Source organism: Oncorhynchus kisutch, linkage group LG6 (assembly GCF_002021735.2).
Source record: "Oncorhynchus kisutch isolate 150728-3 linkage group LG6, Okis_V2, whole genome shotgun sequence".
In the NCBI taxonomy this organism is placed as follows: Eukaryota; Metazoa; Chordata; class Actinopteri; order Salmoniformes; family Salmonidae; genus Oncorhynchus; species Oncorhynchus kisutch.
Window position 1 is genome coordinate 17623340 of NC_034179.2, and position 26691 is coordinate 17650030.

Genomic DNA, 26691 nt, shown 5'->3' on the forward strand with positions numbered 1-26691 from the left:
TTGTGTTTGCATATTGTATTTTCATGCATAATTGTAGTTGTTGTTTAAAAGGAGTAAGTGTTGCTGGGGACGTCCTTGATCCAGACGTGTTGTCCCTGCATTCTCCATCGTCTGGTGTACCAGGCAACTTGTTTGTCCTTCATTTCCCTATTCTTCCTCTCAAAAGACTTGAGATCTGGCCACTCGGATTTGAGTTGAGATAGACTACTTGTCACATGCACAAAGTTTTACTCTTTTGCAAAAACAACAAATTCAGAGGCTGAGAACTGGGGCCCATTTTCTGTCACTAGGGTCTCGGGGACCCCATGTAATGTCATCCTCTGTAGGCTCCCCTGGGAGCTGAGCTCTTGAGAGCGCATCAGCTGTCACCAGATTCTTGCCTGGGACATACATGATCCGACAGGAGTCTGAATCTCAGTATGCGAGGAGGTAGGTCATCCAGCGCTCTTGTGCCCAGGAGTGAAATCAAAGGCTTGTGGTCTGTTCTGATCACAAAGTCCAACCCTAGCAGGTATGTCTGGAAATGCTCACAGGCCCATGTAGCAGCAAGCGCCTCCTCAATCTGAGCGTATCTATGCTCTGTCTCTGTCATGATGTGTGAAATGAAGGCCATGGGCCTCCATTCACCTGACTGTTGCATTTGGGAAAAGACTCCACCCAGTCCATGTGAGGATGCATCTGCAGACAATTGTCAGGACAGTGAGTGAACTTAGTTCTGTTTTCAAGCTTCTCAAACCCTGTGTGCTGTCACATATCCAGTTATTGTCAGCTTTCAGGAGGTCCCTGGTGGGTTTTGTCAGTTCTGCAATGTTTGGAGAGAACTCGCCGACGTAGTTCACCATGAAGAGTTGAATATCTGCAATGTCTTTGGGCACTGGCATCTCAGTCATGGCTTTGATTTAGCCTTTCTAAAGGTGTCATGAAGGTGGCGTGTGGGTCTTTGTGTAGGGAGATCTGCCAGAACCCTGCTAGCATCTAGCTTGGAGAAAACTGTTGCTCCTGACAGTTTGGCCATCATCTCATCCACTGCGGGTAGGATGTGTTTTCCCTACACACATTCTCATTCAGATGTGTCATATCTACACTTTTTTCAACAGGGGTAGTGGGACACGGCAAGGCACCAACAAGGCAAAGGGTGTGGCTGACTCTTTCAACTTTGTCTTGTACTCCCCCTGCAGTTTCCCCTCTCCTGTGAACACTCTGGGATACAGTTCTCTGTTGTTAGGTGTATAGCATTCACTGGTTTGAGTATCTGCAGGTCTTGTATAGTAGGTAAATCTAGAAGTGGGATAACCAGGCCTGGTATGACAAACACTGGGTGTTTCACTGTTTTGCCCATGTGCTCTAAAGTTCCATTGAATTGTCCACACTACTGTATCGGTGAGTTTCTTGGTCCACACAGGTTCTTTGTCGCTCCATCTCCCTGTTTGGAGAAGAGACTGCCTGGGATGGCTGCCACCGCTGCTCCAGTCTAGCTGGAATGTCATCTGTTGACCTTTCACGTTTACATTCTGTCACCAAACATCAACTGAATCCATAGAGTGTATTTGTCCAAAAATAATATATTATATTCTCTCGGTGACATCATGGATTTCATCTAATCCCTGGCTTACACACAGCTCAGCTGCGAAATGTCCTTTCTTGTGGTGTTTTCTACACTCTTCCTGTCGTGCAGGGCAACTGTACAATGAGTGTAGCTGTGGCTTACCACATCTTCCACCTCCCTGTGGTTTGATTGACAGTTCCATTCCATATCTGTACAATCTTCCCTGGATGCTGTTGGCCCTTTCTTTGGAATCTCATTGCATCCATGTTTGCCTCTCATGTCTGAGCTACCAGTGCTACGTAGTGTTGTCTGCTGTTTCTTGAATTACTCCTTATTTTGTAATGGCTTTTGTGAGAGTCAACTCTAAATCTCGTTGTAGTCTCTCTGACAGCCCGTGATCATTAATGCCTACTACCAGTCCATCTCTGACCAGGTCATTCTCACCAAACTGACGTTTTGTGTGCACTACGTCATCACGTCAGTTTGATGGAAACACAACTGATGGGAAAATGCACATATTTTCTTTGTGGATTTTAGAATACTCACATGAAAATGTGTAGCCAGTTGGATAAGACCTACCTATATATTACATTGTGTTTGCACACAAAATTCTTCTCAAAAGCATCTCTGACTTTCATGTAGCTCTTTTTGTATTCACTAGTTAAGGCTAACATAGAGAAAACATCAGCTTTATCCCCCATTGTGTACACTACTGAGTTGACTTGGTATTCTTCAGATCTTTCATTTAAGCTTGCTGCAATACGAAATCTTTCAAACCTCTGGATCCAATTGGGCCAGATACCAAAGTCTGTGAAGTTAACGTTTTCCGGTGGGCTGATTGAAAACAGTGAGTCTGCCATCTTGACCTTTTTCCATGCTAACTTGTTGAGTTGCTAGCCTATCTGTTGTTGGCTGCTCTTCTCTGCCTCTGCGTGGCTCGCTCAGTCACTCTGAGTGAGAGGGAATGTAAATGTATTTTGTTTCCTTTATCTTCTGAAATCTGTAATTAATGTGTAATGAGTCTTACTTAGTTTGCTTTCTTTCATTGACTATGAACATGAAATAAAAACTTTTAAATTGTTTTTTAAATAGCCAACGCAAGATTTCCTGGGGGGTAATAAGGAATATTGGCTTTGTGAACTTCAACCCCAAAGGTGTCTAAACAACATATTTTATAACTTCAGTAGCTGTTTGTCTAAAGACACTTAATGACGTAACAGTTTTGCTCATCTTCAAAAGAAAAGTCTGACTCTTTGGAGTTCTTGGGTTTTTCTGATTTTCAAAAAATGTGCCTCAAACTCCCTTTGAACATTGGAGATAAGACGTATGTTTAAAAATATATATATTGCTCAGAACCTTTCAATGCTGTGCCATAAAATACTTTCTTAATCACTCAGATTGCTTTACGAAGATTCACTTTCATCATCTATGAGCTTGCATGGTATCTGACAAGAAGCTGGGAGATATCAGGATTGTGTGGAAAGCACTTGCCTGCATTCAACAGTACAGTTTCCATATCTTTTGGCGTCTCCTTTGCAATGTCATTGATGAGTTGCGAGAACTGTGACTCCTGTCCTTTGGCTGACTGCTGCCTTCTCAACAATATGTTGCAAATATCATGCCTGAGTTTTTCTCTCCCCTTTATGCAGGCTCCAATCAGCATGTCCGTAGTCAGAACTAGATTGATTATGCCAGCTTTTGACACTTTGTGTTTGATCTCAAGTACATTCAAACTATGCTTGGGTAGATAAACCTCAAAGCTTCAAAGTTTCTAGGACCTTTATCAGCACAACAGATCAACAGTCTGGAGAGTACTCCAAATGTATTCTCAACTTTCCAGGAGTCAAATACTCGGTTGCTTTGAAGGTCAAGAAACTTTTCACAAAGAGACTGAAAGTGTTTCACTCTTTCAGTACACATTTAAGAGGACCAAAACAGCAAAAAGTTGAGCACTTTTCTGCTCAATGTTTCAGCTCTTTAAGGTTTTTCTGACAATAGCCTCAACATATTCTTCTGAAAAGTTCTCCAATAGGATCCTGTAACCATAGAATGTCTTCCATGCATTCTTGTAGGTGGTCTTGATTATTTTTTATTTTTTCTTTGCAATAAGTCCTCTCCCTTGCTGCAAGTTTACTAAAAATTACAACAGTTTCTACTGTTTCTGTAACATCTGTCGACTTGGTCTGTATTTGAGATTCACCCTGGCTCATGCAATAGGTTGAGGAACACACAAGGCCTTTTCAAAGAAAGCAGATCTGGGATAATGGTGTCCTTGATATAATTTAACTTGTCCCGTTTAATAAATGGCATCTTTCCAGGCTGCTCATAAAAATGGAAGTTCCACCATTCCGTGTCATGACGTGGCCCTTTCTGGGTGTAGAGCGTGGCTTACCCCTCTCTCACTCTCTCCTACACCCAGGTTCTGTTATCTCAGGCCATAAATTCCTGGGGGAGAGTGAGACCACAGAGAGAACAAAGGATTTAACTTAGCCAAACTCCTAAATCCCCAAAATGGGAGCTTTAAACAATATGTTTACCTTTGAGAGTGTGGGAATGGTCCGTGGACACTTAAGGGATGCGTATGACAAGTTTGTTTCATTTGGTGACCTCACGGAGGACAGGAAACACACATAACTATATCTCTGAATGTGTACATTTCTCAATTATGGGGTTTGCACCTAATTATTGTAAAACAAATTATGAGTAAAGATGAAACTATTTGTGATATTATGTTTCGGAGGACGCATGGCTTTCGACCTTCGTCTCTCCCGAGCCCGTATGGGAGTTGTAGCGATGAGACAAGATAGTAATTACTAACAATTGGATACCACGAAACTGGGGAGAAAATGGGGTAAAAAAAAAAATAAAAAAAAATTAGTTTAGTTTAGTTTATTTTTATTTTTACAGGGACAGTGCACATTAATCAACATTTCAGTAAAAGTGCCGGTTTTAGCCAACCGGCTAATTTTCAACCGCAGTCCCTGGGCAGGTTATTAAAAACAATTACAATATAGACAATAGCAACATAGAACAAGCAAGACATAGCAACATATGACAAGCAAGACATAGCATACAGACAGAGCAACATAGGACAAGCAAGACGTAGCATACAGACAGAGCAGCATAAAACAAAAAGCAGCAAGACAAAATTCATAAAAGCAACAAAGTGTTTCCACACCTCACAAGCTACAGACAACAGACAACATGGAGAGTGGCAACACACATCTAGGGACCATGTTCACAAATCTGATTGACCTTTAGCCATGTCTTCAAGCATTTGGTGAAAGTGTGATATGTGGTGCAGTTATGTGTGTCTGATGGCAGTGTATTCCAGACATGGGAAGCTCTCACAGAGAATGCAGATTTACTAAAGGTGCTTTTCCTTAGGGGAACTATACAGTCACCTCTCATGGCAGACCTTGTGGATCTTCTGCCATATGTCTGGGTTTTCTGTTTAACAAAAATATTGAGTGGAGGGGGAGCCAGGCCATTGAGGATCTTGAATACAAGACATGCGTCGGTGTATTGCACAAGATTTTCCCAACTCAAGAGCTCATGCTTTCTAAGGATGTGACAATGATGATGGCTATTGGGCTTCCTATCAAGCACTTTGAGAGCCTGTTTGTAGACAGACTGAATAGGTTTTAATGTTGTACAGCAAGCTTGGGCCCAACTAGTCAAGCAGTATGTTAAGTGGGGGAGTATCATAGATTTGAAGTACAGTTTTGCTACCTCTGTAGTCAAACAATTTCGTATAAATCGGAAATTAGCTAGGTTGAATTTGGTTATTTGAATTACCTTTTTCACATGCTTTTTAAAAGAGAGGTTGGAATCAAGTATGATGCCAAGGTACTTAAAATCGGATACCACCTGGAGCTTCTCCCCTGACACATAGACATCTGGCTCAGTAGCATCTGTTGCCCTCTTTGTGAAGAACATGCAAACAGTTTTTTTCACATTGAGATGCAAACACGAGTCACTGAGCCACTTTGTAACCTGGACCATTACAGTAGTGAGTTCTTGTGCAGCTTGTGGTTTGCTCTTTGCATGCACATATATCACTGTATCATCTGCATACATTTGAACTTCAGACCCAGTACAGACAGAAGGCAGATCATTAATGTACAGGCTGAACAGGAGGGGCCCCAGTATTGACCCTTGGGGCACGCCCACATCATAGCTACGAGTGGGCGACAGCTCATTGCTCACTCTGACACACTGAGTTCTGCCTTCAAGGTATGATTTCATCCATCTCAAGGCATCAGGGGAAAAGTTGAACTTGGACAATTTTGTGATGAGAATCTCATGGTTAACAGTATCAAAAGCCTTCCTTAGGTCCAGAAACACAGCCCCAACAGCACCCCCTTTGTCCATCTTGGACTTCACATTTTCCAGAAGAAAGCAGTTGGCCGTTTCTGTGGAGTGTTTCGCTCTGAAGCCAAACTGCATGGAGTGTAATGTGAAGGGGCTGTTGTTGAGGTGGGCAATCAGTTGTTCTGCTACACACTTTTCAACAACCTTTGACACCACAGGTAATATACTAATGGGCCTGTAGTTACTCACGTTAGCAGGGTCGCCTGATTTAAAGATGGCCGTTATTATGGCCGACTTCCATACCCTTGGAAACACACCGAGACCAATAGATGTGTTGGTGACCTTAGTAATGGGGCCAATGAGTGACTCTTTGTAGTTTTTAAGAAAGGTAGAGTCCATCCCAAACACATCTTTGGCTTTAGAGTTCTTTAGTGAGCTAATCACCCTGTTCACCTTTGACTCAGAAACCTCCCTTATGATGAAGACAGGTTGAGTGTCATTCACTAGCACTGAGCCCAAGAAACAAGTGGAGGGGTTCAGAGTCAGTACCCTGACAGAGTCAATAAAGTAGGAATTGAAGGCTATTGCTATTTCGACTGCATCCTGTGTTAGATTGTTATTCACCATGATTTCTAGTCTTTTTGCTGTGTTACTATGGTCTTTCCCTGTTAACTTTTTTAGATTCTCCCATATCAATTTAGAATTTCCCTTTGCTTCACCAATTATGTTAATAAAAAAGTTTGCCTTGGCCTGTCTGATTTCTTTCATCACCTTATTTCTCAACATGGTAAACCTACGTCTGTCATGCTCTAATTTAGATTTTAGGGCTATTTTTAGAGCATAATCTCGTTCTTTCATCAATTTCCAGATTTCTCCATTTAGCCAAGGAAGAGTGCTCTTTTGGCCAGGTTTGGATTAGATTTTCTTTAGGAAGCCATTTATTGTAGTCTGGATTGTGGATAGAAAAACCTGACTATCAGCTTCCACGTCTGTATAGGACAAGAGATCATTCCAGTTTATTCCCTTAATTGCTTTTTCAAAATTATTTAATTCACTCTTAGGTATTCTGAGTTGATCCGGCTTTCTAAAAGTAGAGAGGTTAAACCTGCTCTTAGACAGCTTTCTGGCTATAAGTGTCAGATTATGATCAGACAGCCCAGTAACCATATTGAATGATTTAGTCACTCTCTCTGGTTTATTACTGAACACCAAATCAATCTGTGTTTTAGAGCAACAAGTCACCCTGGTTGGCCCTTTAACTAGCTGTGTAAGGTCAAAGGTATTAGTGATCCGTTTGAGGGTTTTCCTACAACACTTGTCTTCATAATTAATGTTAAAATCTCCCATTAAGATGACCTCTTTCCCAAAATCACATTCCCTAAGCATGGTATTAAACTGATCAAAAAACACACTTTTGGTGGAAGGTGGCCTATACATTCCAATGAGGGTAAAAGACATTTGGGGAGACAGTGTAACGTTCAGGCCGATACATTCTAGTTCATTATCACATGACCACTCAATTTGTTTACATCGGATATGTTCTTTAATGTAAATCATCACACCCCCTCCTCTTCCCTCAATCCTGTCTCTCCTGAAAAAATTGTAGCCAGGCACAACCAAAGCAGCACATGGAGAGTGTTTATGGAGCCATGTCTCTGAGAGGCAGAGAAAGTCAAGGTTGGAGTCTGTGAGTAGATGTTGAATTTGATCACTTTTTGGAATGACACTACGAATGTTCAAGTGCCCCCCTAGTAGTCCCTTGGGCTTAGCTCGTGGGTCCCAGATGACTCGAGAGTGATTGACACATTGAAAAAAAGTTAAATTTTCTGTGTTTTCTGACGGCTGGGTTTAGGCCGTTTTGTTTCGTTTTGATTAGGGGCAGTTTGGTAGCGCAATTAACAATCCCTCCCGCCTGCACTGGATGCGGGGAACTAATTAAAATAGCTTGCGTACCAGAAGCAGTGTCAGGGATCGCATATAGCGACTCTGGTATGTTTGAAGAGTCAAAATCTATCCTGGAACCGGGTGAGTCGAGAGAAACCATAGGACCATAGCACTCACCCACCTCCACAGCGGCGACGACCAGTGGACGAGGCCATCCACCGCTCTCCACTCCGGTGCGTATCACTGGCTCGGTGATATTGGGCCCAGGATTGAGTTGTACATCCCCGGAGAGCAGGAGGGTAGCGAACAGGTAGTTTAACAGTTTCCGATAAATGTTGGACTTGTGTTTGTTACGCCTAAGCGGTTCAGTAGAATAAGGAGCGAGGTAGACTTGGCCATTATTCAGAACATTATGGTATGCTGTGTACTGTCCGCTCCCGTGGAACTGTGAACCAATGTGTTTGGTGTTGATATTCTCCGGTAGTAGACTGATTGTGTCATCCCAGCAAGGACGCACTGAGATTATCAGTAGAGCAGCTACATAACTGACAATCATGGCAGAGTACTGGAGATAAAACACATAATTGCGCTTTAACTCTTTGCATGAGTTACTTAGCTGGGATCGGCGTACACCTGATGGTTTAGATCAAATTACAGCGTTCGAATGAGAAGCGGCACCTGCCGCACCACCCTGTCTTCCGTCCGCCATTTTGAAGATGTCGTTCTAAATGTAAACCTGGGATTCGAATACCGACAACAGCAGAAATGGAATGAGACTGACATGAGGTAAAGAATAATTCATTAATAGAAGACATTGATCAGATATTAAAATATCTGAAGAGTTATATTCAGAAAATTCTAATTTTGCAATCTGAAGATTTTCCATGGTGCCCCGACTTCCTAGTTAATTAAATTTACATGATTAGTTTAATCACGTAAGAATAATGACAGAGAAATTATTTGATAAAATAACAGTCTTCACTTTAATGATGCCAGACACAACACACCATTCCACCTTGCCCCCTTTGTAAAAGTTCTCCTATAGTGAGTTTGTCTTTCCTCCCTCACACTGGTTCACACACAGAATGTCCAGGGTGTCCAGGCGGCACTCAACTTTCCTTTCTAGGAGCACCACCAGACAGATAGCCTAACATTCTCCTGAAAAATATATTGATAAACTTGGGAATTCATTTTTCCGTTGATGATAGCAAGCTGTCCAGGCCCTGAAGCAGCAAAGCAGCCCCAAACCATGATGCTCCCTCAACCTTACTTTACAATTGGGATGAGGTTTTGATGTTGGTGTGCTGTGCCTTTTTTTCTCCACACATAGTGTTGTGTGTTCCTTCCAAACAACTCAACTGTAGTTTCATCTGTCCACAGCATATTTTGCCAGTAGCGCTGTGGAACATCCAGGTGCACTTTGGAAAACTTCAGACATGCAGGTATGTTTTTTTTTGGACAGCAGTGGCTTCTTCCGTGGTGTCCTCCCATGAACACCATTCTTGTTTAGTGTTTTATGTGTCGTAGACTCGTCAACAGAGATGTTTGTAAATCTTCAGCTGACACTCTAGGATTCTTCTTAACCTCATTGAGCATTCTGCTCGGTGCTTTTGCAGTCATTTTTTTAACAGGACGGCCACTCCTAGGGAGAGTAGCAACAGTGCTGAACTTTCTCCATTTATAGACAATTTATCTTACTGTGGACTGATGAACAGCAAGGCTTTTAGAGATACTTTTGTAACCCTTTCCAGCTTTATGCAAGTCAACTATTCTTAATCTTAGGTCTACTGAGATCTCTTTTGTTCGAGGCATGGTTTACATCAGGCAATGCTTCTTGTGAATAGCAAACTCAAATTTTGTAAGTGTTTTTTATAGGACAAGGCAGCTCTAACCAACATCTTCAATCTCGTCTCATTGATTGGACTCCAGGTTAGCTGACTTCTGACTCCCATTAGCTTTGGGAGAAGTCATTAGCCAAGGGGTTCACATACTTTTTACAACCTACACTGTGAATGTTTAAATGATGTATTCAATACAGACAAGAAAAATACAATAATTTGTGTGTATTAGTTTAAGCACACTATGTTTGTCTATTATTGTGACTTAGATGAAGATCAGATCAAATTTGATGACCAATTTATGCAGAAATCCAGGTAATTCCAAAGGGTTCACATACTTTCTCTTGCCACTGTACATACTGCTTATAGTGGGACTTGTCTAAAGACACGAATCACCTGTTATCCGATTGCTGAGTCTGGAGCCCTGGATGTCGTCTTTGACTTAAGACTCCTCTGCTTTTTTTCTTTGACCAGAAAGATTTTGAATAGACAGGATGTTTGTAAATATAGAATATTCTGGAATGGTATTGGGGTGCAGTAGATCCCTGCTGTCTCTTCCATCTCTGCATCATTGTCCTTATTCATCTTGGCCTTTTTCTATTTCGCATTTTTGGCCACGTTATATACATGGTAGATGCTTCTTTACAGGTCACCTAGTCTGACACTATGTCAACCTCAATCACATATTTTTCAGGTATTGTCATGTTGGGGTTGAGAACCTCAATGAACCACGGTGTCTTGATGCATTTCTTGGCTGCTTCTTTATGTTTATGATCAAAATGTTTCTCAATGGCAAGAGGCAGGCTTTTCACAAAATACTCTTTGTCCTGGACACTCACTCCCAAAACCTGCCCATGGCAGAAATCCGGCTCGTTACCCACACTAAAATGTATGGTGCCATTTGTGCAGCTGTTCATACAGGCTGCCGTGAAACGAATAACCTCACCAGGGATCTTTGTAATTTTCTCCTCTTTAGTTGCTTTATCTGTGTTGGTGAAGGCTTTATATTCATGGCAGGGCGCTATTAAATTCAACGCACCTGACTGTCACATTCAGGACAAAGCTAGACTTGGATCTGTAGGCATCGTGATGTCAATGAAAAGGACATGTCATGCATTATCTTAGAGTCTTATCAGTGCTTGAAGAATGGTGCCCCTCTGTTTTATAAGTTTCTTTGTCTTTTGAATAGTCTTATTGCAAGACCTAACTTATTACCCAATTGAATAAATTCCAATTTCTCAAAATCCAGAAGGCAATACCCAGTAATCTAATTTTCATCCAAAATATCTGCATGTGCAGAGTCTATGTTAATCTCCAGAGCCCACTGTTTTAGAATGCTATTAATTGACTACAGCTCAGCGTTCAACACCATAGTGTCAAAGCTCATCAATAAGCTAAGGACCCCGGGATTAAACTCTTCCCTCTGCAACTGGATCCTGGACTTCCTGATGGGCCACCCCCAGGTGGCACGGGTAGTTAACAACACATCCGCCACACTGAACCTCAACACAGGGGCCCCTCAGGGGTGGGTGCTCAGCCCCTCCTGTGCTCCCTGTTCACTCATGACTGCACGGCCTGGCACAACTCCAACACCATCATTACATTTGCAGATGACACAACAGTGGTAGGCCTGATCACCGACAACAATGAGACAGCCCATAGGGAGGAGGTCAGAGACCTGACCGGGTGGTGCCAGAACAACAACCTCTCTCTCAACGTGATCAAGACAAAGGAGATGATTGTGGAATAGAGGAAAAAGAGGACCGAGCACATCTCCATTCTCATCGACAGCGGTGTAGGTTGAGCAGGTTGAGAGCTTCAAGTTTCTTGGTGTCCACATCACCAACAAACTATAATGGTCCAAACACACTAAGACAGTTGTGAAGAGGGCACGACAAAGCCTATTCCCCCTCAGGAGACTGAAAAGATTTGGCATGGGTCCTCAGATCCTCAAAAGGTTCTACAGCTGCATCATCGAGAGCATCCTGACTGATTGCATCACTGCCTGGTATGGCAACTGCTCGGCCACTTACCGCAAGGCACTACAGAGGGTGGTGCGTACGGCCCAGTACATCACTGGGGCCAAGCTTCCTGCCATCCAGGACCTCTATACCAGGCGGTGTCAGAGGAAGGCCCTAAAAATTGTCAAAGACTCCAGCCACCCAAGTCATAGACTGTTCTCCCTGCTACCACACGGCAAGCGGTACCGGAGTGCCAAGTCTAGGTCCAAGACTAGACTTGGACAGCATCTACCCCCAAGCCATAAGACTCGTGAACATTAAATCAAATGGCTATTCGCATTGCCCCCCTCCCCTCTCTACACCACTGCCACTCTCTGTTGTCATCTATGCATATTCACTTTAATTAACTCTACCTACATGCACATACTACCTCAACTAACCGGTGCCCCCGCACATTGACTCTGTACCGGCACCCCCCCTGTATATATTGTTATTTTTTACTGCTGCTCTTTAATTACTTGTTACTTTTATTCTTGTCCGTATTTTTTAAAACTGCACTGTCGGTTAAGGGCTCGTAAAGAAAGCATTTCACTGTAAGGTCTACCTACACCTGTTGTATTCGGCGCATGTGACTAATACAATTTGATTTGATTTACATGATCTTTATTCCATTCCTTCACATCCTGTGGTTTTACAAGCTGACCAGCTGGAATTTCTACCTTTTTAATCTAAGAGAATAGATATTCAATGTTATGTTTTAAATTCCTTGATATTTACATTTGTCAATTGTAGACGGATCTGAAATTAATATGATAAACATTTTCAAGAATAATGAAGTCAGATTAATTATAAGAGTGTAGGATAAATATGTGATAAATACCTTTGATGCACTCTGTTTGGCCATGTTGAAATTCCTTCACTTCTGATCATTGAGTGTGTTTACATAGTAGTCAAAGTGATCGAAGTGTATTGTGCTGAAGAACAGAGATGTTGCAGTTAGTTTCATCCTAATAAATTGTTTATACAATATTCTGATTCTCAGCACAGCTGCAGGGGTCCTATTGTTTTCAGAGGTATCACTTTACATTAAAGTTACTCTTGTACCTGTGTAGTAACAATGTAATGAATAAAATGTCTGAATGAAATGTTTAATTGCTAATTGGCAACCCATCCCTTATGGGATTAATTGACACAAACAAACATTACAACAATTCACTATGGTAGTTAAACGATGATTCTTCTTCCGGTATTCTCGGCATTGTGCATCGCATAAAGAGTAAAAAACAAACAAATAAGGTAAAAATCAATACATAATAGCAAATTACATCACTAGAGCAGTGAAATAATATACATACATACTGCATATATACACATACATACACTACCGTTCCAAAGTTTGAGGTCACTTAGAAATGTCCTTGTTTTTGAAAGAAACACATTTTTTGTCCATTAAAATAAAATTGATCAGAAATACAGTGTAGACATTGTCAATGTTGTAAATGACTATTGTAGCTGTAAACGGCTGATTTTTAATGGAATATCTACATAGGCGTACAGAGGCCCATTATCAGCAACCATCACTCCTGTGTTCCAATGGCACGTTGTGTTAGCTAATCCAAGTGTATAATTTTAAAAGGCTAATTGATCATTAGAAAACCCTTTTGCAATTTTGGTAGCACAGCTGAAAACTGCTGTTCTGATTAAAGAAGCAATAAAACTAGCCTTCTTTAGACTAGTTGAGTATCTGGAGCATCAGCATTTGTGGGTTGGATTACAGGCTCAAAATGTCCAGAAACAAAGAACTTTCTTCTGAAACTTGTCAGTCTATTCTTGTTCTGAGAAATAAAGGCTATTCCATGCGAGAAATTGCCAAGAAACTGAAGATCTTGTGCAGTGCTGTGTACTACTCCCTTCACAGAACAGTGCAAACTGTCTCTAACCAGAATAGAAAGTAGTGGGAGGCCCCGGCGGACAACTGAGCAAGAGTACTACAATGGGGGCTTGACTTGATTACCATGCAGAAAAAAACATGATAAGAGGTTGAGTGATGTCAAAGACTTACATTAAAATCAAATCAAATCAAATTTTATTTGTCACATACACATGGTTAGCAGATGTTAGTGCGAGTGTAGCAAAATGCTTGTGCTTCTAGTTCCGACAATGCAGTAATAACCAACAAGTAATCTAGCTAACAATTCCAAAACTACTACCTTATAGACACAAGTGTAAGGGGATAAAGAATATGTACATAAAGATATATGTATATATAGATATATAGGCAAGATACAGTAGATGGTATTGAGTGCAGTATATACATATGAGATGAGTATGTAAACAAAGTGGCATAGTTAAAGTGGCTAGTGATACATGTATTACATAAGGATGCAGTAGATGATATAGAGTACAGTATATACGTATACATATGAGATGAATAATGTAGGGTATGTAAACATTATATTAGGTAGCATTGTTTAAAGTATATATTTTACATCAATTCCCATCAATTCCCATTATTAAAGTGGCTGGAGTTGAGTCAGTGTGTTGGCAGCAACCACTCAATGTTAGTGGTGGCTGTTTAACAGTCTGATGGCCTTGAGATAGAAGCTGTTTTTCAGTCTCTCGGTCCCAGCTTTGATGCACCTGTACTGACCTCGCCTTCTGGATGATAGCGGGGTGAACAGGCAGTGGCTCGGGTGGTTGCTGTCCTTGATGATCTTTATGGCCTTCCTGTGACATCAGGTGGTGTAGGTGTCCTGGAGGGCAGGTAGTTTGCCCCCAGTGATGCGTTGTGCAGACCTCACTACCCTCTGGAGAGCCTTACGGTTGTGGGCGGAGCAGTTGCCGTACCAGGCGGTGATACAGCCCGACAGGATGCTCTCGATTGTGCATCTGTAGAAGTTTGTGAGTGCTTTTGGTGACAAGCCAAATTTCTTCAGCCTCCTGAGGTTGAAGAGGCGCTGCTGCGCCTTCTTCACGATGCTGTCTGTGTGGGTGGACCAATTCAGTTTGTCTGTGATGTGTACGCCGAGGAACTTAAAACTTACTACCCTCTCCACTACTGTTCCATCGATGTGGATAGGGGGGTGTTCCCTCTGCTGTTTCCTGAAGTCCACAATCATCTCCTTAGTTTTGTTGACGTTGAGTGTGAGGTTATTTTCCTGACACCACACTCCGAGGGCCCTCACCTCCTCCCTGTAGGCCGTCTCGTCGTTGTTGGTGATCAAGCCTACCACTGTTGTGTCGTCCGCAAACTTGATGATTGAGTTGGAGGCGTGCGTGGCTACGCAGTCGTGGGTGAACAGGGAGTACAGGAGAGGGCTCAGAGAGCCTAGTTTGAGAAACAGACGCCTCACAAGTCCTCAACTGGCAGCTTCATTAAATAGTACCTGCAAAACACCAGTCTCAACGTCAACAGTGAAGAGGCGACTCCTGGATGCTGGCCTTCTTGGCAGAGTTGCACAGAAAAAGCCATATCTCAGACTGACCAATAAAATAAAAGGTTAAGATACAGACACTGTAGCATAGTGTATTCGACTGAATGATTAGCTAATAAATATTTGAGAAATTATGAATAATAAGCATATGCTTTTACCTGATAATATACTACTAATGATAATATAACAACTTCAAATACCGAGCTAGGTTAAGTTAGCTGACCTTCAATTGTGGAAATTCAGCAGAGTTCTCTGAGACATTTTTTAAAACTCATTGAAACTCTGAAAATAAATACATGGACAAATGTTACCAAACATGATAATAATAGGCCTGCTAATTGTCAACGCTAGCTAGCCAATGGGAGCGTAGTAGAACGCCGGGGGCGTGGTTTTGTCTCAACTGCGTTGGGAAAAATAAGTACACCATTCGTACATTCATTATGGGGGTTGACTTGACTACCATGGGGGGCTTGACTTGACTTCCAAGGGGGGCTTGACTTGACTTCCAAGGGGGGCTTGACTTGACTTCCAAGCAGAAAAAAAAGATAAGAGTTTGAGTGATGTCCATGACTTACATCAAGGGAAACTGAAGATAACTCAAATATACACCACAATAGATGAGCAGTACAAGAAAGTCAGTCAAGCTGATTAAAAAGGAACAAAAGCAAACAGAATAATCTCTATTTACCTGTTCATCCTGCATATCAGGACACAAGCTGCCACGCCTGAATTTGATTGAAACCAAGAAGAGACATGTCACGTGATGCATTTTTGCTCAGGTGCTTGATAGCAATTCAAGGTGTGTACTGTTGACTATTAATCCCTCCCCAACAAGTCAAATTCAGTGTGCTAGATGTTACATACTCTGACCATGTTCTTGTAACAGCAATTCCCCGACCCATCTTAATAATATTATCTATGTTTTCTGACCATGATAAAACTGCATCTAGTAGATTCGTTTTTTTTCGTGTGCTCTATATGTGTTCTATTCATCAACAAATTCAACTGGGGATCAACCTACTCAGACACCATTCTTAGTTCTGTTAACCAGAGCGACACAGGGGAACCCAAGAGCAGACTCAGATGAGGAAACAGGGATGAATGAACCAAAACATTTATTGTTACACAGGGAGATATGGAGTGCAGATCCGGGGAAGCTCAGATGAGTTGCAGAAAAACCAGATGTGGAGACTGAGGTTGGAGTTAGCTGAGTAGAACAGGGTAAACAGGTCCTGAGGGGAATCCAAGGTAGTGGTGGTGGTATCCAACCACCCAATCACACAGAGAGGGAGAGAGAGTGTGTACAGGGTGAGTAACTGCAGGTCAAGAACACACCGGATGAACACCAGAGGGCGTAGCAGGAGCAGATGTGACAAGTTCACTGCTCAGTACATCTGTTTGCTCATTACATTCTGATGCCGCGCTATACATTGTAGAGTCATCAGCATACATGACCACTCTTGCTTTGTTCATTACTGAATGCAAATCATTAGTAAAGATAGAGTAGAGAAGTGGGCCTAGGCAACTTCCTTGAGGAACACCACAGTGTATATCTTAAATGTTTGAAAAGCTACCATCAAAGAACACTTTTTGCCTTCTCCTGGATAGATAGTTTTCTATCCAGGATAGAATTGCAGATTTAAAACCATAACATTTGAGTTTACCAAGTAACAGTTCATGATCAATTACATCAAAAGCAGCACTTAAATCTTGCAACACTGCACCATCTTACTTCCTGTCATCCATACTCTTTAACCAATCATCTGTCATTTGTGCTAAGGCCGTACTCGTAGAATGCTCTTCTTTGTATGCTGGAAACCCGTTATCAGACCATTACATGAGAAATAATCCTTGATTTGTACAGATGCAATTTCTTTTCAATAATTTACTTAACACAGTCATTAAGCTTATAGGATGATTATTAGGACCAGTGAATGTAGCTTTTTTATCCTTAGGTAGTGGAATAACCTTTGACTCTTTCCAGACTTCTGGGCACACATCAAGCACTCATTAAAAATGTGAGAGATTGGGGTAGATATTTGGTTAGGTGTAACTCTAAGCAATTTGGCATTGTATTGTCTGCCATCACCAGCCTCTCTCTCCATCTTCCTCCCCAGGGCTGGTTCCATCCCCTACTACCATTGTGGCCTTGAGCAAGACATTTTACCCCTAAACTGCTACCAGGGTAATGCTGTAAGGCTGCTCCCAGCCAGTGTAGGTACTCACATGTTTTCTCTGGAATGATGGTAACTAAATCTGGATCTGTGTGTGGGTATGATTTGTTGCCTCTGCTGTGTCTGTTTCTCTATGTCAATATTATTGTTGGTCCTCCAATTAATACAATAGAATGTTCATCATAGACAAAACACTACATGTACAAATAATACTTTGCTATAAAATTTGATCCCACATAAACCATAACATCTACAAGGAGAGAGTGCTCGTTTTCCAATTGTATTTATTCCACAGCACAGACACAATGATACAGCGAGCTCTCACCCTCGAAGGTTCAAAGTGAGCTATGAACCAGAGGAGAGAGAGAGCGAGCAGTGAGGGATCTGCATACAGATCTGATGTTGGAGGCGTTTCAAATATGTGCCACTTCAAGTACATAAGTATACTTCTTACGGCCTTGCCTAATAATGCTGATGATGATGTTTTGTTTTTCTGTAAAAGAAAACCATGATAAACTGTCAAATATAAAAACTATCTGAAACCATTTGAAATTCAGACCTACTACAAAGGGAAATGGATGAGATTGTAAGAGGTACAGAACACTATTTCATTTATGTACATGCCTTCAAATTCAAATATGCATTATATGATTACTATTCTACCTTTATGTCCAATAAACTGCATATAATCAAAATATAATTACATTATTGCCACCTCAACCAGTATATGTTACCCCTATATATCTATATATTTAGAGTGATAGTATATGCCATTACTGTATTGTACTAATACTGTACAAAACATTCCCAATCTGTTAATGGATATAATCATGTTAAGCTTGTGTACATTTTATATTATTAATACTTGAGTAAATGACATACATTTTATGTATGTACTGTATTGTAGCTAAATATATTGGTCCCACTTTACAGCATATTAAGTATTCAGAAATCTATGTATTTACGTGGTAGCTACATAAGCAGGTACAGTGTAAGTACACATTGTTAGCCTGAAATGCAGTCTGTTTGTGCTAATATTACACTCCTTAGTAAAAAGCATTAACTGACCCCCCCCTCCCCCCGTAACTCTACAAGGTGTAGAACTATTAATAAGATTTCAGCCCCATACAGTAGAACATGTCCTGTACATTGTGTACACTGACCTCTAATAGGAGTACATGCAAGACTGCTACTAAAGTGGCAATAATTGTAATATTCTCAAATATAAACAGTCGTTTTTTCTGACATACATTTCTATTTCAAGACATACTGTACGGTTAAGTGGTTAACATAACTGATATATACATACTGTATACAGTATTGAAGGGCTAACCCAGTCTGAATGATGAACACCACCTAATACAATTCAAATAGCGGATGGAGTTTCACGTTCACATGTTCACATTCAACCACTTCTTCATTCTGACTAAAAAATCTACCTTCACACACGATAGGAAGCAATACAGTATTCTGTCAAAGACTTTGTAAAATGGTCCGGTTTGAAAAATAGTTTTGTTTGCACTATAAAATCGTAATAGTTAACCTTTGTAAAGGGACAATAGAAGTGTGAAGGGGCGGGACAGTAGAACTAGATGTTGTCTATGCTCGTGCATGTTAGATACAATATATAGATTGTCTCTGCTGTGGTTTCTGACTGTCTGTGTCTGCTTGTGGTTCTGCGACTGGAACAATAATAATATTGCACTGGCTAAGAAAACAAACACCTTCCACTGACTGTTGGTCCTCCTATTCACAACTAGATCATCATCATAAACAAAACGCTATTCACCTGAAAGATCCATCATATTAAGTAACCGCATGAGTTATGTAAATAAATACCTCTCAACCATTATATTCCTACATAAACAGTATCATTTTGACCTTATCTACACTGACAGACAGACATCCATGGCTCCTGTACAGTCTGGGCTCTCCAGCTCTGTAGCAGGAGGACATTCCACTAGCTCATCATCACCAACCCACAGGCCAGAGGGGGACAGTATGGCTGTATCTAAAACCTCACAGTGCCTTCCAGCCAATCAGCTACAGCTCTAGTCTACATCCTTGGTTAAAATCGTAGTTCACTGCAAAACCAAATTCCAACCGTTTTTGTTTTTTTAAATACCTCAAAAGTGGCCTTAGGTAACTAGAACTACTGTACACAACAAATGGACTTGACATTAGACTAGATTATTCTTTTTTTGGTCTGATCAATGTCTGACAAAAACTATTGCTTTAATCACATGAACAATCCTCACCTAAGCCAATCAGCATTCAGTATTAGACCCACCCGTTGTATAACAGATAGCAATAAATCAAACCTTCCATTTAGGTTGACAATACAAGGGTGTTTTATTGTCACATACACAGGGAGGCAGGTAGTTTAGTGGTTAGAGTGTTGGGACAGTAAACAAAAGGTTGCTGGATTGAATCCCTGAGCGGACAAGGTAAAAATCTGTCTTTGTGCCCCTGAGCAAGGTAGTTAACCCACTGTTCTCCGGGTGCTGAAGACATGGATGTCAATTATGGCAGCCTTTCGCACCTCTCTGATTCAGAGGAGTTGGGTTAATGCAGAAGCTATGTTCAGTTGGACAACTGACTAGGTATCCCTACATCCCACCACATTTGGTCAAATTAGTTGTTTTATAAGGGATTTTTTTCACTTTGTCAGCCTGGGTTATTAAAACCAGCAAACTTTTAGTTACTGGTCCAATACTCTACCAGCTTGGCTACCTGCCACCCTACTGTAGTTGACAATAGTGTCCCTAGAATCAAAGCAACATGCTAGAGCTTACAAGCGCTCAAGTCATAAGTGAAACCATAACCACATCCTATATCAGCAATTATGTCCTTTACTTAGATATGGACAATATGTTGGATTAAAACATATCTACAAATTCATAGATCTAATCTGATTTACATCTGTAAAATACAGTATATAACAGCACAGCCTTTTAGTTAAAGCCACGCCGCCAAGATCTCAATGCAACAAGCTCCAACTCATCTCACCATACACAGCACAAAGGAAAGGTTGGATACAGCCTGGTACATGATCTTTCCACACCTAACCAACAACTGTCTTGTTCTTGGCACATTTACTTACATTATTAAGTAATCCTGACATTTAAAGAATGTACACGAGTGTAAGTACTGTAGCACACATACCCTGCAATAATGAATAGTTATTATATCATGCACTACAAAGGTAACAATATGTAGCTACATGAGATGGTAACTAGATTCTCCGCCATAAACTAGTGCTGAGAACAACGAGGTTGAACAGGTTGAGATACTGCAGCCGTTAAGAGAGAGATTGGTGTTTTGGCCCTGCGTTGGCTTTGTGTAATTAGTAATGGGAATATATTTGAAGTGGAGGATAAAGGAACACTCTCTCATATCAATATCTAACCAGTAGGAGCCAGACAACAGGACAGTATGATAGAAAAGGGTACAACCCTACTACTGCTTCTCTGTTAGGTGTTCATCTTTCATTTTGTGTACAGGTTGCCATAGATTTAGTCAAAGTATCAGTAACACTTTATTCTACAGTCCTATGACAGCTGGTATTTGCTAAGGAATAACATTGTATATTCTCTGGTACTTCAGATAATTAATCACAGTTGGAAACAACTTGGTATCAGCAGGCGTCTATCATGAGGTATTACTACCAGGTAAACTAAAACAGGATAGGGGAACTGTAAAATAAAGTGTAATCTTTATCCATGTCTTTATCCAGACTGAAATGTAGTAATGTCTAATGAATATCATTCATCCCATCTCTCAAGAATGAAAGAGCTCAGACTCCTCAGAGTATCATAGGGAAGTCCAGTGGTCACTGAATTGTGTGTAATGACAAACATTGAGCGCTAGGGGGCGCCGCATGGTGGACTGAATGACTACCAACAGCATCATGCTTATGGAAAACAGAGTGGGAGAGTGCCCACCACTGGTGGCTCAAAGGTATTGCAAGCAGATGGTCTGGTAAAGGGATTGTTGCTGTTATCTGTCTGAGGAAATGTGTCACTAATGTCTTCTGTTATATCAAAGCCAAGCCTTGTTAAGCTCAGTCCTGGGTTCCTTCAGAGTCTGACTCATAAACATGTCGTTGGTGTTTAAGGCCTGGGACAGCCCACAGGCCAAACTGAGATACATGGTACTGGTACTGTAGCTACTCTGTTATTGACTTAAAAGGACTGGAGCGGAGCCAACGTTGACAGTACAAATCACTGTGTAGTACCACACTGGAAACAGTAGAGGAAAATAGAGACTAGAGGGAAATTCTATACCTCATCCATAACCTTGCCCCTCCCTCCCTTTTGCCTTGCATCTCTCTCTGTATCTACCCTCTTTCCATGTATCCTTCTCCCTCTTTCTTCTCCTCTTCCCTCAATCTTTCTTTAGGGTAATGGTGCTTCTTTGTTGACAGTATCTCAGCGAAGATAAAGGGATCAAATCAGAGGTGAAGTTGTTGGCTTGTTGCCATGGCTACAAACTGACCACCCTGACCTCCAGGTCACCATTGACACTTCTTTTGATGGCTCCATGGTCTGGGCCTGTCCTGAGCTGGGGTGGTTGTGAATTCCCATTGTCCTTTAGATGCAGAGAGTAAATTTAACCATTCCTCGGACCAGGGTGGGCCTTCCAGGCCCCAAGGGGGCAACGATTAAGGCTTACGATAGTTTGTTTAAATGTTTCGTTTTTCCTTACAGTTCTTTTCGTGGCCAAGATAGGTAATATAAAAGTCTTGACTGTGAGACTCTCATGATAAGGTAGAAACGTCTTTAGAAAATGTACATCAAAGTTAGAGCAACACCCATCTTTCTGGCTTTATATCCATTTCCCCAGAGACCCTCTCTGCCCTTTTCCCTCTCTTTCCATCCCTCTGTTAACCCTATCCATCCCCTCCTTCATCCCATAATTTTCTTTATCTCTCTCTCTCACCATATTTCCTCCTCTCTCCATCTCTCTCTCAGGGCCAGTCCAGAGATGGTGCTCATGTCCAGTCAGGCAGGGTCCCCTCCCCCTGTAGCCCAGTCTGGTGAGCCCTACTTAGGGCTGAGTAACCCTCCTGACTCCTCCTTGGTGCTCCCGGTGCGGCCCCAACACCCAGCTGCTATACTCATACTCCTCTGGGTCCCCGCTGCTTTCTCCCTCTCCACCTCGCATTGGCTCAGCGTGCGTTCCGTACGTCCTGGTTGGCCAGAGGAGCTAGAAACCACCCCCCCAGTTGGGTTGATTGAGCGCAGGATGTGGTTGCGCTTGCGGAGGTAGTCCCCCCCGGCCGCGCCCAGTCCAAAGCTGCCCTTACGGAGGACGATACGGGCACTGGCTGTCTTGGCAGGACGAGACCTCTGATTGTACTCCAGCTGGGAGAGATGAGACGCATAGCCATCTGGGATGAACTGAGAGAGATCAGATAGACAGAAGGGGAAGGAATGGATGAGAGATCAGATCAATCACTTTATGTATCTACTAAACTATCCAGCTATAGGGATACATTTATGCATTCTATTTATTCATAAGGGAAGTTGGAAGATGAGCGTTTATACACTTGCATTTATTATGTCCTGTTCATCCAGTTTTGCCTTTTGCCTCCAGCACCTTAACTAATCAGCTCTGGGTATGTGGTAGATTCAGCACCTTAACTAATCAGCTCTGGGTGTGTGGTAGATTCAGCACCTTAACTAATCAGCTCTGGGTGTGTGGTAGATTCAGCACCTTAACTAATCAGCTCTGGGTGTGTGGTAGATTCAGCACCTTAACTAATCAGCTCTGGGTGTGTGGTAGATTCAGCACCTTAACTAATCAGCTCTGGGTGTGTGGTAGATTCAGCACCTTAACTAATCAGCTCTGGGTGTGTGGTAGATTCAGCACCTTAACTAATCAGCTCTGGGTGTGTGGTAGATTCAGCACCTTAACTAATCAGCTCTGGGTGTGTGGTAGATTCAGCACCTTAACTAATCAGCTCTGGGTGTGTGGTAGATTCAGCACCTTAACTAATCAGCTCTGGGTATGTGGTAGATTCAGCACCTTAACTAATCAGCTCTGGGTGTGTGGTAGATTCAGCACCTTAACTAATCAGCTCTGGGTGTGTGGTAGATTCAGCACCTTAACTAATCAGCTCTGGGTATGTGGTAGATTCAGCACCTTAACTAATCAGCTCTGGGTGTGTGGTAGATTCAGCACCTTAACTAATCAGCTCTGGGTGTGTGGTAGATTCAGCACCTTAACTAATCAGCTCTGGGTGTGTGGTAGATTCAGCACCTTAACTAATCAGCTCTGGGTATGTGGTAGATTCAGCACCTTAACTAATCAGCTCTGGGTGTGTGGTAGATTCAGCACCTTAACTAATCAGCTCTGGGTGTGTGGTAGATTCAGCACCTTAACTCATCAGCTCTGGGTGTGTGGTAGATTCAGCACCTTAACTAATCAGCTCTGGGTGTGTGGTAGATTCAGCACCTTAACTAATCAGCTCTGGGTGTGTGGTAGATTCTGCCTATTATACACTTGAATGTATGACTTATTTTGGGGGGACAGTGTATTTTCTAAGAGCTAGTTAAGTACCTGACACTGGCTGGACATCTTCTTGGTGGGCCGCCCCACTATGTAGATGTGTGACGGGGGCAGGCCTATTGAGGAGTACACTGAAATGTCCTTAGTAGAGCCGTAAGCAGCAAAGATCTTCATATGGGCCTACACACACACACACACACACACACACACACACACACACACACACACACACACACACACACACACACACACACACACACACACACACACACACACACACACACACACAGAGAGAGAGAAATGGACTGTTAGAAACACTACATCAGTAGGGATAGTTTTGTTGTTTCTATCACATTGTATTTTGACAATAGAAACCTACCTCGCCTAGTCCCCTCACCCTGAACAACCCACTTACCCTTCCTCAAACCCAGTGTTACCCTAACCCCTTACCCCTACACCCTCATCTCTGCCCCCGTTACTGTACCTCACAGATGAGGGACTTGAGGAAGTTGGCCTTGTGTCTGAGGGGGTCATGGACCAGGCCGTCACAGAAGGACACGATGCCATGAGGGAAGTTATGTTGAGACAGCCAGGCCACCACACGCTGCTTCTGCATGTCTGGACGACCTGTCACATACACTATCAGATAGCCCAGGTCCTGCCAGTGTCTGAGGGAGGGAGGGAGGGAGACCAGGATGTGGGTGAACAAGTAGAAGCCCAAAGGGTTGGGTGTCTTGTCTATTCATTTATTAATTTGATGATTGCCAGGGACTATTCACAACTTGTATGTCAACATTAGCTAGTGTGACTCCTGGGCAGGAACATATAGCTACAACCACATGAAATAAAACTCATCATGTTCCTACCTGACCACATCTACAGCTCCAGCTCTGACCTTGGGGTCACTTCCCATGATGGACACACTGGCAGCAAACGAGCCGTCAATACTGAACACTACAAACTCTGTTCCCCGCGGCAACACCGTCAGGTAGCTGTCCGCAAATGTATGGTCACCTCTAAGAGAGGGAGGAAGGGAGGGGGCGAGAGAGAGAGAGAGGGAGGAAGGGAGGGGGCGAGAGAGAGAGAGAGGGAGGGAGGGGGCGAGAGAGAGAGAGAGGGAGGAAGGGAGGGGGCGAGAGAGAGAGAGAGGGAGGAAGGGAGGGGGCGAGAGAGAGAGAGAGAGAGAGAGGGGGGGGGGGGGGGGGGAGGAAGGGAACGGGAGGGCAAGAGAGAGAGAGAGGAGGAGAGGTGCAGGAAAGAGGAATTGTAACAAATACACTTAATTCAAAGCTTGCTTTAATACTCCAAAACACCATGAAAATCAGCTAATCAGATGAATCCTGTAACCTACCTGACGACCAGTTTGACAGGATAAACTCCAATGCCCAGCCTCTTGCTCTCTGGGATGACATAGGAGATCCGTCCGCTGCTATTGGTCAGCTCAGTGTCAAAGTACATCCACTCTCCTGAGGGGGGCTGGGTCATGATGTGGATGTCAATCTGGAGGAGGTGCAAGAGGAGGTTACAGATTATACGGCCATATGTTGCATTGACAGAAATAAATTATTTATGCAAACAAAAATGTAGTTGCATGGAAGTATCTCAAGTTAGGGTTTGGCTTTATCCCAGTGTCTTGCAATCAGTGGCAGAACTCAAGTTTGTCCCGATGCGATGCTTTACCTTCTCCCCAGTGAGAGTGACCATGTCCAGAGGTCCGTACATGAAGCGTCCCATCACCAGCTGTGTTCCATCCTCAGTGAACACAGCATCATTCACACGGTGGTTGGCCGTAACGTTCTACACACACACACACGCACACACACACACACACACACACACACACACACACACACACACACCACACACACACACACACACACATATTTACCATTGGTGTACTGATACAGAAACTAGTAAACTCCTGATAAATGCATTAACTTGAGATATCACTAATGGCTAAAAGTGGTTAGTACTAAGTTCATGTTTTATGTATCCCTATATTTCTGTTATTATGGGGCTATCACTCAGTCAAGAGTGAGCATGCGCAGGAAGTCTAGTCATTGATGGACCTGGCCTTGAGTGTAATGGCTACCTTTGTGGGTGTTCATACGGTATAGTAAACTTTGTTAAACTGGAACCTTGTCGTTGTGTCATTTCGAGTTAACAGTTAGGAAGGGGCCTGTGCTCACCCTGATCTTGACGTGTGTCCTCTTGCGCAGCCATTTCTCTCTGGGTTTAGAAGGCTTGAACTCGGTCACCTCTTTACCATCCAGCTCCAGAATACTAGAGTTCTCATGCCTCATCACCTGGAGAAGCAGACAGGGATGATTACATAAGCATTCATATAGAATACATGAGCCCTTATAACAGCTCAAAGGAGGCAATGCCTTTATTATGCTGTAAACATTCATAGGGCATTCATAACCAGTTGTACCTGTCTGAGTAGGAAGGAGACAACGTCAGTGGACTCCCAGTATGAAGCATGGAAGAGGTGAGGCAGAGCTACAGTGGGGAAGGCTGTGAGGGCATCAGGACAGTACAGGGCATAGTCCATCCGCTTGCTGCCCCACCACCGAGACGCAACTAGGGAGAGAGAGTGAGAGAGAAGAAACAGTCCTGGCATAAAACAAGCGATAGGTAATCACGGTTGAGAAAAGAAGATAGTGTTAGAAAAAGAGATGGACATATTTCTGGTCAATGATAGTTCCAGACAAAGAGGGGTTCCACAGTAGAGGGAAGTGTGCTCATCCAGAGATGTACAGTCCAAGGGAGAGGCTGTATATTACAGACGGAGAGTCACAGGTCCACACAGGAGAAGAATGGACTTTCAGGCCAGGGACAGATTAAACTGGAGTAGAGGGACAGATTAAACTGGAGTAGAGGGACAGATTAAACTGGAGTAGAGGGACAGATTAAACTGGAGTAGAGGGACAGATTAAACTGGAGTAGAGGGACAGATTAAACTGGAGTAGAGGGACAGATTAAACTGGAGTAGAGGGACAGATTAAACTGGAGTAGAGGGACAGA

General features: G+C 42.6%; 1 protein-coding gene across 2 annotated transcripts in view; it reads right to left on the bottom strand.

Moving 5' to 3' along the window:
• Positions 1-17418: 17418 nt before the first annotated feature.
• The window catches only part of LOC109891713 (membrane-associated phosphatidylinositol transfer protein 2), a 75456-nt gene continuing 66183 nt past the window's right edge, over positions 17419-26691 (bottom strand). For both annotated transcript variants that reach the window (XM_031826314.1, XM_031826315.1), the window contains 8 exons: positions 26099-26247; positions 25854-25970; positions 25345-25461; positions 25016-25164; positions 24531-24680; positions 24149-24332; positions 23716-23844; positions 17419-22553 (listed from right to left, as the gene is read on the bottom strand). In XM_031826314.1, the coding sequence (XP_031682174.1) occupies positions 22197-22553; positions 23716-23844; positions 24149-24332; positions 24531-24680; positions 25016-25164; positions 25345-25461; positions 25854-25970; positions 26099-26247 (1352 nt within the window). In that variant the 3' untranslated portion in view covers positions 17419-22196. The remainder of the gene's footprint in view (positions 22554-23715; positions 23845-24148; positions 24333-24530; positions 24681-25015; positions 25165-25344; positions 25462-25853; positions 25971-26098; positions 26248-26691) is intronic.